At 36.1% G+C, this 15,264-nt stretch overlaps 2 protein-coding genes across 2 annotated transcripts; one reads left to right on the forward strand and one right to left on the reverse strand.

Annotated features, from left to right (window-relative positions):
- Positions 1 to 439: 439 nt before the first annotated feature.
- On the reverse strand, positions 440 to 3,464 carry LOC110416923 (DNA-directed RNA polymerase). The gene is made up of 7 exons (XM_021429067.2): positions 3,251 to 3,464; positions 2,519 to 2,670; positions 2,280 to 2,389; positions 2,078 to 2,163; positions 1,360 to 1,464; positions 1,096 to 1,266; positions 440 to 738 (listed from the first exon to the last, which is right to left on the reverse strand). Exons 1-6 carry the CDS (start codon positions 3,406 to 3,408, stop codon positions 1,146 to 1,148), a joined length of 732 nt encoding a protein of 243 aa, XP_021284742.1. The 5' UTR covers positions 3,409 to 3,464; the 3' UTR covers positions 440 to 738; positions 1,096 to 1,145.
- A 4,957-nt stretch (positions 3,465 to 8,421) lies between these two features.
- Positions 8,422 to 15,200, forward strand: MP (Transcriptional factor B3 family protein / auxin-responsive factor AUX/IAA-like protein). Its single transcript, XM_021429759.2, has 14 exons — positions 8,422 to 9,453; positions 9,837 to 9,949; positions 10,674 to 10,772; positions 10,861 to 10,917; positions 11,045 to 11,197; positions 11,294 to 11,378; positions 11,577 to 11,667; positions 11,787 to 11,951; positions 12,068 to 12,190; positions 12,530 to 12,605; positions 12,734 to 12,869; positions 12,948 to 14,260; positions 14,391 to 14,581; positions 14,721 to 15,200. Exons 1-14 carry the CDS (start codon positions 9,342 to 9,344, stop codon positions 14,860 to 14,862), a joined length of 2,856 nt encoding a protein of 951 aa, XP_021285434.1. The 5' UTR covers positions 8,422 to 9,341; the 3' UTR covers positions 14,863 to 15,200.
- The last annotated feature ends 64 nt before the right edge of the window (positions 15,201 to 15,264 follow it).

Genomic DNA, 15,264 nt, shown 5'->3' on the forward strand with positions numbered 1-15,264 from the left:
TGTCATTTCGGATGTTGGCCCATGGGTACGAGTAAGTTCTTTCTGCCCAATTGTCCGGATCGCGTTCCGGCCGATTTGACCTTTTTGGTTCATGAAAATAACATGAAATCTTTTCCAAACTTTAAGATATACATTTGGATATGAGGATAATCTATCATGTTCATCGACAAGTTATGTGTAAATTATCCCACTTTCCATATTGCTGGCTAATTAGATCCATTGTAGCAGAGTTCATCAGAATCTACGACTTGCATGAATTAACCATTGTCTTATATAATACTACAAATTGGTTGACGGTTCCCAGAACACCGCTGCACCGTCTTCCTTCCATCTAACCGGGCAGATTGAAGCCAGAAAATGCGGGTAACCGAATTTATCAGTAAACATTGACATAAATCAAAATTGGACAAAACATGACCAGAAGCCATCACGAAACAAGGGGACAAAGCATTTCTTTTTGATAATAGTAGCATTAGCATATGTATGGACATGGCCAAGCCTACGTTGTACAAAGTACAAAAAGACTTTCCCTGGATGAACGACACCAGGAAACAGAAAATACCCACTTCTCAGGGATAAAAATAATGCATTCTTTGCCTCAATTTTGGGGATCTTGATGTAGGAAGGACAAAGGGAAGATTTCAAACTGTCAACGACCTTCCTCGGAAGAGCATATATTCCTTCCCGAAGTCATCAAAAGAAAGCAATGTATTTTCATCGGTATGGACCTTCTGCTACCTGCAATAGCACAAAAATTTACAAATTTGTTATCAAACCAATAGTAAAAAATAAATACAGCAAACTACTGCATTAGAAAGCTGCACTATTTTACAACGCATTTGTATTTTCCAAGCAATTGAATGTGGGGACTAAAGCAGTATCGCAGAATAGAGAAGCACTCCTACAAGAATTCAATTAATCACAGTATTTAATCTACGCATTGGATCAATCCAAGTGATAGTTGACAAGCAGATTACTCTAAACATATGACTGTAAAAGTTAGTGAAGAGAATAACAATTCAACTTAATAAGGACTACCAGATGCAGGTATCAGAAAACACTCATAGAGAGCAAATGAAAGAGTCAACACATTACCTGAGAACAAGCTATCTCCTTGAACAATCAGTAATTGGAAGCAATCTTCATTAATCTTCAGTGATTCTACGTTTTTTTGACTTTTTAATGTGATTATTGTAGCTCAAGGGAGTTGATCCTTCAAAAGTTTTATCCTCCTGCCCTTCTCTACCTCTACTCTTCGTAGCACTCCTACAGAATTATACAACAACGTTTTGATTCAGACCTTTGCAAGTTAACATACAGAAAGTTTGCCAGTCAAAAACTTTGAGTTTATTTTAAAACCTATCAAATTCTGAAATTTCTTCCAAATTCCTATCTAACCAACGAATGCTGCCCGTGTGAGCTGGCATCAGAGACCCGTTGATGTGAAGTATTTCCTCATCAAAACTGCAAAGAAGAATCAATGTCAAAATTCATTTGATCCAGGCGTCCTTAACCACCATGCTTATGCCAATTCTCCAAGGGGAAAAATAAAAATAAAAATAAATTGAAATTTCAGCTAAGTTTAAATTTCCAATAGAAATAAACTTGACTGATGAAATACAGTAAAACATTAGTGAGCAGAAAAGCATACAGAACTGAGGCCTAAAGACTGAAGCAATGATCCATTGGTTTGTAATGGATCAATATTTTGATTGTTCTGAATGTAGTAGCATTCGTGTAGCATCCATGCAAGATTGAACTAAGAACCTTTGTTTTAAGAATGAATGATTGACAAAGAAAATTAGAAAAGCAAGGTGGGCAAAAAATCAATTAGCATGGTGAGAATATGTATCGTTATCATTAATTAGAAATGAAAAATGTCCAACTTGGCCTTGACCACAAAGAATAACTAGAAGGATAGTTAGAGCTGAGTACGTAACTATATAAACACACGAAGAATATTGCTTCGCTCTAGCTTGCAATAAAACATTGATGATAACCCAACTAGTAAAATATTGAAAAACATATGCTATTCTTAAAGTAAATTTTTAGTTTTGTTTTAAAAGGAAATTGTCACCTCTTGACTAAAAAACGGATCATGGTTCCAACCTTTATGACATGACGCTTGTGAGATCTGCTGGCAAATAGTTCCTCTTCGTCTTTCTATGAAAGAATAAGCAACTATGTAAGCAACTAGAGTAATTAATATAGTCTCTTGCCATGTACACATGCACAACCAAAAAAAGAACTTCAGAACATGGTGGTGAACTGTCACTCACAGTTTTATACTTAAATTCTCCACGAATGTTTTGAGCTGTTATGATTGCAGAGGAAAAACCAAGAACAATGACATGAATAGACTCTCGAGAAAGTTTCACTACTTTCCCCTCTGAAAATGGGAAAGAAAGTTAGCTTAGACAATATTTTAGGCGTGCACATAAGTAAATAAAGACAAGCAATGTGATATTTTTCACAACAATAACCATATAAAAAACCTGAAATATCATAGCAAAAGTACCTAAGAGCATATCCGACTTTGGTGAAAAAAGTAGGAGATTTGCTTTTAGTCTCAGACCAAAATAAGGATGAACACCAGAAAGAATCTTTGCCTGTTTATCCTGAATATTAACATCATAAGCCAATAAAACACCATCAAATGCTTCGTTGAACCTGCAAGGAAAAGCAGAAATAGTTTGATGTGCAATAGAAGGAAACAAATACTCACACACAATTTAATTGTTATCACCATGACATGAAGTGCATAAAGACATATCCTCTGTTATTGAATACTAATCCTAACAGAGCCAAAAAAAAAAAAATCTCGCTAATCGATCCAGAAACTCTACGTCTTTGATGATTTTGAAAGACATTAAATTGGGCCGAATAGACTTTCGCAACACCTGAAAGCATCTAGCTCGCAATTATCAAATATTGCCAATCATTTAAAAAGAGACAAAAGCTATTATTTACAAGAAAAATAAAAGTAAAATTAGACTACCATTTCAAAATTTCAAGTAATGTAACCCCAGAAGCAGCTCTAAGTTATAGCTAACTTCATATAACAAGCAAAAGTTTCAGCTAAAACATAAAGCTTCTCTCATTAAAAGGGACAACAAAAAAACAGAGTTAACATTTAAGAACACAAAAGTTCAAATCACAAGAAATATATCAACAAAATCAACTGATTTTGGTGAATTAGAAAATAATACTAGGATGGGTTTTAGCTAACATGGAGGGTAGAAGAACGAACTTGAAGAGTAGAGAGCTAAGCTCACGGAGGATGGCCTGGGAAACCTTCCCACTCTTCGATGGGTGTACGTACACCACCAAATCAGCATCTGCTACGCTTAATCCTTCCATTTGTAACTGCAACTGATGACCCAGACTGAAACTTGAGGAACTTAGCATTGCAACTCGGGGGTTCTTCTAGGTGGCAAAGCAAAAACCCTAAACCAAGAAGCATAAGACCCCTGATTAGAACCAAGCTAGGCCTGAAGAACATAAATTATAAATACAGGCCTGGACTTCGGCTTTTTCTGATGAGATATGGGCCTAGTAAAGTCTAATCCAGGATTAATTTTTTTGGGCTGTAAATGCTGTCCAAAAAAGTACTTAAATTATTTTAAAAAATTTATATTTTTTTAAGTCAAATAAATTATTATTATTTTATTTTAAATAAGTCCTTATGTTAGTTAAAATATCATATATCATTTTATACCGCTTGACGTTGATTTAGCATACTAATATATCATAATTAATGATAGTATAACATACTAATATATCACAATTGATAACAAAGTGATATGCTAATTTAGTATGATAACAAGATTATATGTGCGTTTTTTATTTTTTAAATTAATATTGTGCTAGTGCTATGTAGATATAAAATGACAAGTAGTATTTCGATTGATGGCAATTAATTAATCTTTGATCATAAAAACTTATTTGATTTAAAAGAAAAGTATTAGGGTTTGATTGAATACACTAAAAGATTAAGAGTTTATTTGAACTTTTTAAATAATTTAAGAGCTTATTTGAATATTATGTCAACAATTTTATTTTCATGAAAAATTACTAGATTATTTTTTAATAAATTTTTAAACACGAACAAATGAATAGTTTTTAAAATTAAAGTATGTAATAATTTTATTATGTTAAATTAATGATGTAATCTGTCACGAGCACGTAACTTATCCACAAAAACTAATTGAAAAAAATTATTAAGATTGTGCAAACAATTCATTTGATCACTTTTGACCTTTTTAAAGTTATATAATTATCATTAACAATAAAAATCAACTGAACATATCAAATTAACCAATTTATAATAATTGAATTGATCATTGATCGAATTAACGAAAATCAATAAATTTAGTCAATTTGTTGGAGTCGGATTCATTTCACTTAACCCGAATACATACTATTATATAAAAAAACTCATAATCATAGAAAGTGTAAGTGAAATTTACTCGTATAATAATTAAACCATAAAAAGTGTAGTATATATCTTTTGATTTCACCAACCTTCGAGCATGAAAGCGCAAATTGTAAAAGCAAATCCTTGGCGTGGAGATGGTTGGTCAATCCAATAATCTTTCATCACCATGGTTAAACATCATTGAACCTTGGAATGATTAGGCATTTGGCTTTATATCATAATCATGAACTCAATACAGCTACTTTGCACAATGACAAAATTAATCTCCTATCACTTGAATTATTATAATAATATATATAAAACCCATTGTTTGATCAAAAGTTTGAGATAATAATCCACTAGGCTTTGGTCACTATCGCATGCTCTTACCTTCCCCACAAATATATATATATAAAAATGTTTAATGGACTTGCAATTGAGTAATGTGTGATCAATGATAGCAGAGAGAAGTATACATTTTCTTTTCCTATGGTCAATATCTTGCCTTGTTACCATAGTAAGTACCCTTAAAATATTTAGAAATAAATGACCCAAAACTTTTATATTCCCATCCCCCCAAGCCACTAACTATTCATGCTACTTTCATTCTTTGGAGAAAAACTTTAGTCGGATTTCTTATGATTCCAACTTTTCTCATGTAATATCACCCGTAAGCATTAATGAGGCAAGTCTCAAATTGTGCATAGTATATGTTTGATTGGTATTGTTAATTTAGTTTGTATTACTAGAATTAAGGTATATGTTTAAATTTAACATGAATATGATTCATTCGTGTCTATTGGTTCATACTTTATTTCATTATCATATATCAACAATGTATGCAAGATGTGATAATCACAAAGAGGAATAGGCTTTTTGACTTGTGTTTTGGATTAATCAAATTCCAAATTGCAGCCTTAGATGGTGGAGAGAGGGGAAAAAGAAAGGGGGGTTGCCAAAAAGGGGATGTGCTTTTGCATGAAAACTGTCCCTGTGAAAAGGCCAGGCAAGCAAGCAGCCTTAAAGGCTCTCGGCCCACCGCCACAGAGATTGAAGGAGGAGGAGGAGGAGCCTTGGACCAGCGAAAGTGGTACTTTAATATTTTTGGGTGGGAACTTAGAGACAAAACGGGGCTTCCATCTCTCTCATCATCAGAAGATTCAGAAGCCAATGTCCCCTTACATCCCTACATCTTACACTGCTTCTATGTTCCCTTCATACCACGCTCGTTTTTTAGGTTATTTCACTCTCAATTATCACGCCCCTGCTCTGGGTCCCCCACTCCATCATCAGCCATGAATATGGAGGAATAATATCAGCACAATCCCACTATTTTGTATCTACTCTCATTATACAAAATCCAAAGCAAGAAAAGGAAAAGCAAATTCCCATGCCTTTTGTTCTGTAATAATCTTTTGATTAATGCTTTATTTTTTTCACCCTTATGAACAAAAGCTGTAATCCCACCCCATAATAAACTCAATCATTTGTATGCTATCTAAAGTCCATACACTCACCTGACCCATCCTTCCTTAAAGGAAACCAGCAAAGAACGGGAATTGCTCTATTGCCATAAAAACCATGGCAATGGTGGGGGGCTAATGGCAGGCATGGGTTAACTAAATCAAAGGCAAATGAGCTGGAGCCCCTGGCCCCGGAGAACTAAACTAATATAATTTACCTTTGAGATAACTCATGAACCCTCCAATTTTCCTTTTTTCCGGTACCTTTGCACTTTGTTCTGGTGCCCCTTTGCCTATCAATGGCTGTATCTATCACCGGTCAATGGACCACACTACATTGATTTGAAAGTGGATCCCACCTCAATTCCCAAAGGGTCCCATCGAATTACGGTTTTATAAAGGTTTGAGCCAAATTTTTTTCCCCTTTTATTGCATTTGGGTATTGAGTTGATAAGGACGTATCTTGACTTTTACACGTATATTAGCTAACTTTACCTTGCTTAAAGTAAGTGGGTGGGTCCAGAATTATTGTTGAGGATCAGATTTTGTTGATGTTAATGTCAAAAGAAAGGGTTTAAATCACAGGGGTCAACTTAAGAGATCAAATGTAAGGATATCTCTATAGTTACGTGAGTATATAAATCGATATCGACATTATTCGATTTGATTAAACATTTTGTATAAAATATATTTATATTATTTTTTAGTATAAACTTTTTAAATATAAAATTGCATTAACAAAATATATAAAAATGATTAATTTAACTAAATAAGATATCTTATTTGTTGTCATTTTGAATCAAATTTTGACAAAAAATTTTGGGGTCTACGTACTTGAATCGAATATGTGATTGGGCTGCATGTTGGACACGTGTAATTCAAAGAATGAACGGTGATTAGGATGAAAAAAACCAAGGGAAGGTGGGTGGGGTGGGTGATCATCATTTATAATTATATCAAGGGTTTAAAGTAAGAAATTTAAGTGCGGGATAAGCTAAGAATGCGGCGTGTTTCAGTTCCAAAGCCATTGAACAGTGTGTTTTGGGAGAGCCCAAAGTCTTCATAAGTCCTAGTACGCGTGCCACCGATTTCAGCGTCAAATATGCTCCGTCCGATCGTATCTCTCATCCACATAGATGCACGAGCGTTTCACGTGCTTCATATGATCATCACGTGCCGCCTCGGCATTTTCAATTTCAAAAGCAAAAAATGCACAAATTACACATTCCATTACAATAATAATTATAAAAAAAAGACTCACATATATCTTAAATTAAGATAATGTTCATTTTAAAATTTTTTTAAAGGATATTTAATAAGTAAAAAAACATAAAAAATATATTTAAGTCAAAATGTTACATAAAAAACATAAAAAATATATTTTGATATGTGTTTTAAGAAAATCATTTTAACAAAGCAATAGACGAAATGTTAACCACAAGAGACAAGTTTTCTTTTTCCCTTCCGTTCTTTCACTGTTGTGGTTTCGGCCGAGCATCCAAACAGGACGGATCATGACCCACCACATAAGAAAGTTGCATTCCGGGCCAAAAGTTGGAATGTAGCTTCAAATTCCACCCTTATTATTATTATTATAAAAATAACAAATAGGGATGCGTGCGTGACGCCTTTTGCCCCCATGCGTGTTCAACCATGCAACAGTCGTAGCGACCCATCTGTCATAACCTTTTTTACTTATCATGTACATGGCATGAACAGAGTGCCCAACTTCTCTCCTATTTGGTGAATGCCCCTCTCATTTTTCTTTTAAAAAATCCATCAAAATAAATATTTATCTAAAATTATAAATATATTTTTTAAAATTTTATTTATACTGATAATATATTGAATATGAATTCATAAATAAAATAACAGTACAGTACAGTGTTAACTATAGGAAACAAAGATACAAGTAAGAAATAAAGAAGTGAACATGGCATTGAATGCAAGAAGGGGGGAAACAGAAATTTACTGTTTAGACATATAGATTGGAGGCACATAAATGTGAGAGATTTAAATAAGGAATTATTGGCAGCCTATATTTATATTCATATTAAAGATTGTTGTCTAAGTTTGGACAAAAGTTTTATTAAAGCGCCAAAGGCCAAGGTAGCTTACGTGCTACATTTGCAAGATCTATGGATATGTGAAAAGGCGAAACGGCGCCGTGGTAGGGAGTCAAAATCGACACGTGTCAGTTGGATACTCCACCCCCGCCCATGCCCCACCATTGCCTTGTCGTGAACCGCACGCGTAATCGGTCAAATATTATACGCAAAAAAAGTACTACCCGAAACAAAGCTTTGCTTTTTCGTTTTTCTTTATTTTTTTAAAAATTTATTTATTTGTTAATTAAAAATAAGAAAATAAAAATTACTTTGACACGGCTAGAATTGGGAGGAGGAAAACGAGCGAATCCTCGTTGTCCACGTGCTAAAATAGCCACGTAGATTTTGGTAATTATCCTACGCACCCCTCTCCCTCCTTTTAAAAAAAAATGCTTTTTTGTTTTGGACGTCCTGTTCTTTTTTCTGTTTCTCCCTCTACACTGTGTACTGCTTTCGTGTTCTGTTAGTCTTGCTCTGCTTTTTCGACATTTCTTTATTAATTTTCATCTTTGCACTTTATTTTTAACTATTATATAAAAAGATATATTGGTTCGAAGTTTAAAGCTGCAACGGAATCACCTATATACAGAAAGTGTGTGCGCAGGATAAGAGCTTGCACACTCGTCCCAGTTTCAAGCAACTTACATATTCATTCATTTTTTAGTGTATTATAAAGAGAGAAAAGATTGAAAGTTTACAGGTTTTTTTTTTTTAAATTGCTTTCTCTTTTTTGGGGTTTTGTTATTTTTGATGATTGAGCAGAGGGAAGGAATCAGAGTGATGATGAGGATAGTGGGGTTTCATTGAAAGGTCTATATCTTTTGAGGGAGAGAGAAAGAGAGAAAAGAGAGAAGAGAGAGAGAAAGAGCTACTCAAATGCTTCGGTCGGCGTGCTTTGATGCTGCTAACTGAAGCGGGGGTGGGTTTTTTTTTTTTGTGTATACCGAAAGGCCCCACATAAGAAAAGATCTTTCTTTCCAGTGTTGTACCCTTTTTCTTTGCAGGTTTTTGTTCCTTGATTTTGGACTCTGCTGGTGGGGTGGGGGTGGTGGTGAAGGGAGGGTGTAAAAGGTTCTCTTTCGTGACCAATTGGGATTGGTTTTTTTAGTGTTTCATTGAGATTCCTTTGTTTTTCCTTCGATAGTTTTCTCTGTCTCTGGAAGATACTATACGTTATTTACTGAGGTGGGACTCGGTGGAGCAATGGGAATGGACATTTGTTTCTTCTCTTTTTCTGAGTTGAGGGGTTTTTGGTTTTCTCAAATGAAGATGTAATTGCTTACAGTTCTTCTGGTAGGGCTGTATTGTAAAAGATAGTAGAGGAAGAATTTTCTAGTAAGAGAAGATAACATAATGGGTTCTGTTGTTGAAGAGAAGATAAAACCAGGAGCTTTGGTTAACGGGGGGCCACAGGCGACTCTGCTTGAGCAGATGAAGTTATTGAAAGAAATGCAAGATCAGTCTGGTTCGTTTTTCTTCATCAAAACCTGGACTAACCTTTTTTTATTGGTTTAGTTTTCGGAAATTTGTCCTTTGCTTATGTGCTAAAATGAGATAGTAAACGTTGAGCTTTTAAAGTATAGGGCATCTTCTTAGTTTCCTTCTCCACATTAACGTTGAGCAAGGTTTAAGTATCGTCTGTTTCCTCCGTTAAAGCATGCACTGTTTAATAAGTTTTCCCAAGGTTGAATATGTTGGTAACAAGTTGAACGAATCATTGACGTTCCAATCTTCAACATAGAAGCTTAAAACGAAGGATGTTAGCCGTTACATTATAATCTATAAACATGTAATCTCTGACGAAGCATGTGTCTTATGGAGACTTTTTTATTGCTCACTTGATTTCAGGGGCCCGGAAGGCTATAAATTCCGAGCTATGGCATGCCTGTGCAGGTCCACTTGTTTCCTTGCCGCAGGTGGGGAGTCTTGTGTATTACTTCCCTCAGGGACATAGCGAACAGGTTTGCATTTATTTCTCACACTTGATATCTGCTCTCCTGCAGGAAAAACCGCACCTTTTACCCCGTACTTTTTCCCCTCGTTGTGTTTTTTTATTTGTTACTTTTTTTGTTGTTTATTTTTATTTTGTAACATGGATAGAAACAGAAATAGAATAAGTCGATCTGGGGAAGGAAGACTCTGAAATATGTGCAGTTGTCTTAATATTAACATAAAGAAACTTTAACATACTGATGGTTGCCAAACCAATAAACTCTGATCACATGCTTTGCATACTATGCATAGCTTGATGTGTAAACATCTGCTGTGTGTCTGGGAAGCCATGACACCAGTATCATGGGGTTACCTCGTTCTGCACAGTTTTCCATTTAAATTGAAGTTTGGCCTCGGTTCATTATGACGCGAGTTGAGAACAGCGAATCTACGATTGCCAGGGATGAGTTACGAAATCCACATATTTAACTGGTTACATCATTTTGATTTGTGAATTGATGCATTAGGTTTCTGCCGCTGTAAAGTTGACAGAAACTTGGGAAAAGAGTTGTGTGCCAAGGTCTCTCCCTAAATGGTGGGAGAAAATCATTTGAGAGGTTGTTTGACAATATCTGGAAAAATGTAGGAAAATCCCATGAATGAATGACAGCCTTTAACTCAATTTTGTTAGTATATGTATAATGAGGAACCACAGGTGGCAGGACTGATGATGTCTTTAATTCTTTTGAGCAGGTAGCAGTGTCCACAAAAAGAATGGCAACCTCTCAAATTCCAAACTACCCAAATCTTCCATCTCAGTTGATGTGCCAAGTTCACAATGTTACACTACATGTATGGCATTTTGGCTTAAATATACTATGTGACACTGTGTATCTTTTCTACATAAACTATGATCTTACTTCTTTGGAATCTTTGATAGGCAGACAGAGATACAGATGAAATATATGCCCAAATGAGCCTTCAACCAGTGAACTCTGTAAGCTTCTTTAGTATGATATATTTCTGAAATTTCCTAGATATTTAAGATTGACAAAAAGAACCCCTTTTCTGCTAGACTTGTATATCTGACACTTTTTCTCTTTTATAAATTTGCCTTTGAGTAGGAAAAAGATGTCTTCCCTATACCAGACTTTGGATTGAAGTCCAGCAAGCATCCAAATGAATTTTTCTGCAAAACTTTGACTGCAAGTGATACCAGTACACATGGTGGTTTCTCAGTGCCACGCAGAGCAGCAGAGAAGCTCTTCCCTCCATTGGTGAGCTTTTAATTGGTTGATGAAAGTGTTAGAAGCAAATGTGCATATGCAGTGGACATTATCTGTAATTACATTACTGTTTTTATCTATTTGCAGGATTACACAATGCAACCCCCAACTCAAGAGCTTGTTGTGCGAGACCTGCATGACAATACCTGGACATTTCGCCATATATACCGCGGTGAGTGTGTTTTGATTATTTACCTTCTGTTTACAGAAAGTAATGTGATTAGAACACCCTACAATGATGAAAATTGTTTGAAAAGAAATTGGCGCCAGTCACTTTTAGTCACTAGTTCTCATATATATGTCTGTGTGCATATACCCATATTGACATTGTGAAGTTAATCTTGTTTATGATATGTGTTGTTTTATGCAGGACAGCCAAAGCGACACCTTCTTACAACTGGGTGGAGTTTGTTTGTTGGATCAAAAAGGCTTAGGGCAGGTGATTCTGTTCTCTTTATCAGGTATGCTATAGTCTCATACTGCATCTTTTTTTGATTTATATACTTGCATTTGTTTGGTACAAGTTATTTTAAATTCTAAATGCATGATTGCACCTTATATTATTCCTTATTATTGCAAGGGATGAGAAATCACAGTTAATGGTGGGTGTGAGGCGTGCAAATCGTCAACAAACAACATTACCATCATCAGTTCTATCTGCTGATAGTATGCACATTGGTGTCCTTGCCGCTGCTGCTCATGCTGCTGCCAATAGAAGCCCATTCACAATTTTCTACAATCCAAGGTGTTTTTGATAAGCATTTGTGTCCCATCTTTTATGCTTCCTCTCTCTCTTTTCCCCTTTCTTAAGGTTCCTGTATCTATTTCTTGACATAGCTTTCTCTCCTGCCTTTTCTGTAGGGCCTGCCCTTCAGAATTTGTCATCCCTTTGGCTAAATACCGAAAATCTGTTTATGGTACTCAAGTCTCTGTTGGTATGAGGTTTGGAATGATGTTTGAAACAGATGAGTCGGGAAAACGTAGGTAAGTTCTAGATAGTTTTGTCCTCTCACTATATGTTTCCAAAATTAAGGTCTTAGAAAGGATTTTCGTCGTAGTGATCGTTGTCAAGACACTACTTATTATATACATGCTTGGATTGTTAAAGCGTTGCTACACTTTTGCATAAAGTGAAAATGTGGAATACTATAGGCTTCTTCCATCATGTTCCTTGACAATGAATGATGATATAATTGTTGCAAGACTATCCTACATGAAAAAAATAACAATGTTGTTTTTTCTAATGTATGTTTGAATTCTAGGGTAAATATTCAATATATCCAACTGTCTAGATATCTGTTAATGTTTCTCACTTTTCTGCAGATATATGGGTACATTAGTTGGTATTGGTGACTTGGATCCTCTGAGATGGCCTGGCTCGAAGTGGCGTAACCTTCAGGTTTTTTTATTTGATTTAAAACTGTTTGTTGCAACAGGATGTTGGTTTTGCATCTTCCTATTACATAATAGAGCTTTCTCTACTGAACAGTTTAATAATGGAACTTCTTTTATCCATTCTCTAAACAGGTTGAGTGGGATGAACCTGGATGTAATGATAAACCGAACAGGGTCAGTGCATGGGAAATTGAAACTCCCGAAAGTCTCTTTATTTTTCCTTCTCTAACTTCAGGTCTCAAACGGCCATTACATCCTGGAATTTTGGGTAAGCTTCTGTTCATTATGTTGAGTGGTGTGCAACTTTTTTAGATACTTATCTTGTGGCTGTGTTTTGTGCTCACAGGAGCAGAATCTGAATGGGGAAGCTTGATAAAAAGGCCCCTTCTCCAGTTTCCTGAAAATGGAAATGGGAATCTTCCGTATTCAATCTCAAATTTATGTTCTGAACAACTAATGAAGATGATGATGAAGCCTCAGCTCGTTAACCATCTAGGAGTTTTTGCACCTACTTTACAACAAATCTCTGCTGGAAAGGGATCTCCATTAGAAGAGATGAAGAACTTGCAGTCTACAAGCAATCAGAAACCTCAGCTTATCCAGTCAGAAAATCTGTTGGTAGAAAACCAAAATCTTTCCCAATTAGTCCCTGACCAACCTGATCCCATCAACTCAAATTCACCCAAAATAAATGCGAATGGGAATCTACATCCTCCTGCAAACAAATTTGAAAGCCAAACGCAAGCTAGGAGCAATAATGAAAAGTTAAAGTTGGAATCAGAGCATTCAACTGATCAGTTAAGTCAGTTGACTTCAACATCAGAATGCAATGAGGAAAAATTGGCTGCAAATGCTGCAAGCCCATCAACTATTTTGAACCAACTTGCTTTCCCTAACCAGAACCAGATTCCATTCCCATTGCAAAACAATCCATGGCCCATTCAGTCACAGTTGGAATCGTCAGTCCTCCAAGCTCATCAAATGCAGGTATCTCAAGCTGATATTAGTCCTTTAAGCAGCTTTCTTCCTTTCTTAGACTCAGATGAATGGACGTCACACCTTTCAGCTTGCCAGCCTCTTGCCGGGATTTATAGATCTCCTGGTCCTGTGCCAGTGGTTGGGTTACAAGACTCTTCAGCTGTCTTTACTGAAGCAACCGATCCTTCTTTAACTACAGGGGTTCAGGATACATGGGATCATCAGCTGAATAATTGTAGGATTTTATCCCATGCTGACCAATTAACGTCAATCCCTCAGCAAGACCCATACAATCTTAGTTCTGGTGGGGTGAAAGATTTGTCTGATGACAGCAATAATCAAAGTGGGATATACAGCTGTCTTAACATTGATGTCAGTAATGGTGGCAGTGCCGTGATTGATCCTTCTGTTTCCAGTGCCATTCTGGATGAATTTTGTTCATTGAAGGATGCTGACTTCCAAAATCCTTCAGATTGTTTGGTTGGCAACTTTAGTTCTAGTCAGGATGTTCAGTCTCAGATTACCTCAGCTAGCCTGGCAGACTCTCAGGCTTTCTCTCGACAAGAATTACCGGACAGCTCAGGTGGCACATCTTCAAGCAATGTCGATTTTGATGAGAGTGGCCTTCTGCAGAATAACTCATGGCAGCAAATGGCTCCACGTGTGCGAACATATACAAAGGTATGATATCGACTGGGGTTATGTGCAGATTGCATAGTTACATTTTGTGTCTCATGGCACATTGATATTTCTTTCCAGGATTTTATTACATTCTCGTTTCTCTAACTCGTATTGGTTCTGGCTGTGACAGGTTCAGAAGGCAGGATCTGTTGGAAGGTCAATTGATGTCACAAGTTTTAAGAACTATGATGAACTAGTCTCTGCAATTGAATGCATGTTTGGACTTAAGGGGCTGCTCAACGATCGGAGAGGTTCAGGGTGGAAATTGGTATATGTGGATTATGAGAATGATGTTCTACTTGTTGGGGATGATCCTTGGGAGTAAGTTTATATATAAACATATATTGCATTTGTTATCCCTACTCCTTACTACTACACGAACACACCTTTTAATATTTCTGTAACACAAGACTGGTGTTAGCATCTAGCTTCTGATGGCTATGATTTGATGTGTGTTCAGGGAATTTGTTGGGTGTGTCCGCTGCATCAGAATCCTATCCCCCACAGAAGTACAACAGATGAGTGAAGAAGGAATGAAGCTCCTCAACAGTGCCACAGTGCAAGGCATTAATGGCACTAATTCAGAAGGTTGCGATGCTTAAATATGCCTCGAACTGAATTGCCATTATGCTTTCAGATTACCCAAGAATGCTCCATTGTTAATCTGAAGATGGAAAATGGCAGGAGGGTCGGATTGCTGAAACCAGATATGTTCTTGGCTTTTTATGATTATCAGTAGTATCCCTGCAGCTTCAGTTAGCAATTCGAGTGCATTTTCTTTTAGCTTTCACTTTGTAGAGGTCGAATGTGATGTACCATAATTTAAAATAACAATTTTCAGCAGGAAATGAACTATATGAGTAACCCCCTTTATCAGAAATCAGAACTTAATGGATGCTGACAATACGATTTCCAAGGTCCGTTACATCCTTAAGAACAATATATGATGAACAACATGATATTAGTTAATCGCTGAAGCCATCATGATTTCTTAGCCGCTTTTT

This window comes from Theobroma umbraticum, unplaced genomic scaffold, assembly GCF_002168275.2.
Source record: "Theobroma umbraticum cultivar Fairchild unplaced genomic scaffold, ASM216827v3 scaffold_51.0, whole genome shotgun sequence".
In the NCBI taxonomy this organism is placed as follows: domain Eukaryota; kingdom Viridiplantae; phylum Streptophyta; class Magnoliopsida; order Malvales; family Malvaceae; genus Theobroma; species Theobroma umbraticum.

What these genes read in the sequence shown, in the direction of transcription:
- MP (XM_021429759.2), top strand. Translation starts at nt 9,342, where the DNA reads ATGGGTTCTGTTGTTGAAGAGAAGATAAAACCAGGAGCTTTGGTTAAC. An exon ending in TTCACAATGTTACACTACAT is followed by an intron (nt 10,773 to 10,860) that starts GTATGGCATTTT and finishes AATCTTTGATAG; the next exon opens with GCAGACAGAGATACAGATGA. An exon ending in ATTTCGCCATATATACCGCG is followed by an intron (nt 11,379 to 11,576) that starts GTGAGTGTGTTT and finishes TGTTTTATGCAG; the next exon opens with GACAGCCAAAGCGACACCTT.
- LOC110416923 (XM_021429067.2), bottom strand. Translation starts at nt 3,408, where the DNA reads ATGCTAAGTTCCTCAAGTTTCAGTCTGGGTCATCAGTTGCAGTTACAA. An exon ending in AAAGTCGGATATGCTCTTAG is followed by an intron (nt 2,390 to 2,518) that starts GTACTTTTGCTA and finishes TCCCATTTTCAG; the next exon opens with AGGGGAAAGTAGTGAAACTT. An exon ending in GAAATTTCAGAATTTGATAG is followed by an intron (nt 1,267 to 1,359) that starts GTTTTAAAATAA and finishes ATAATTCTGTAG; the next exon opens with GAGTGCTACGAAGAGTAGAG.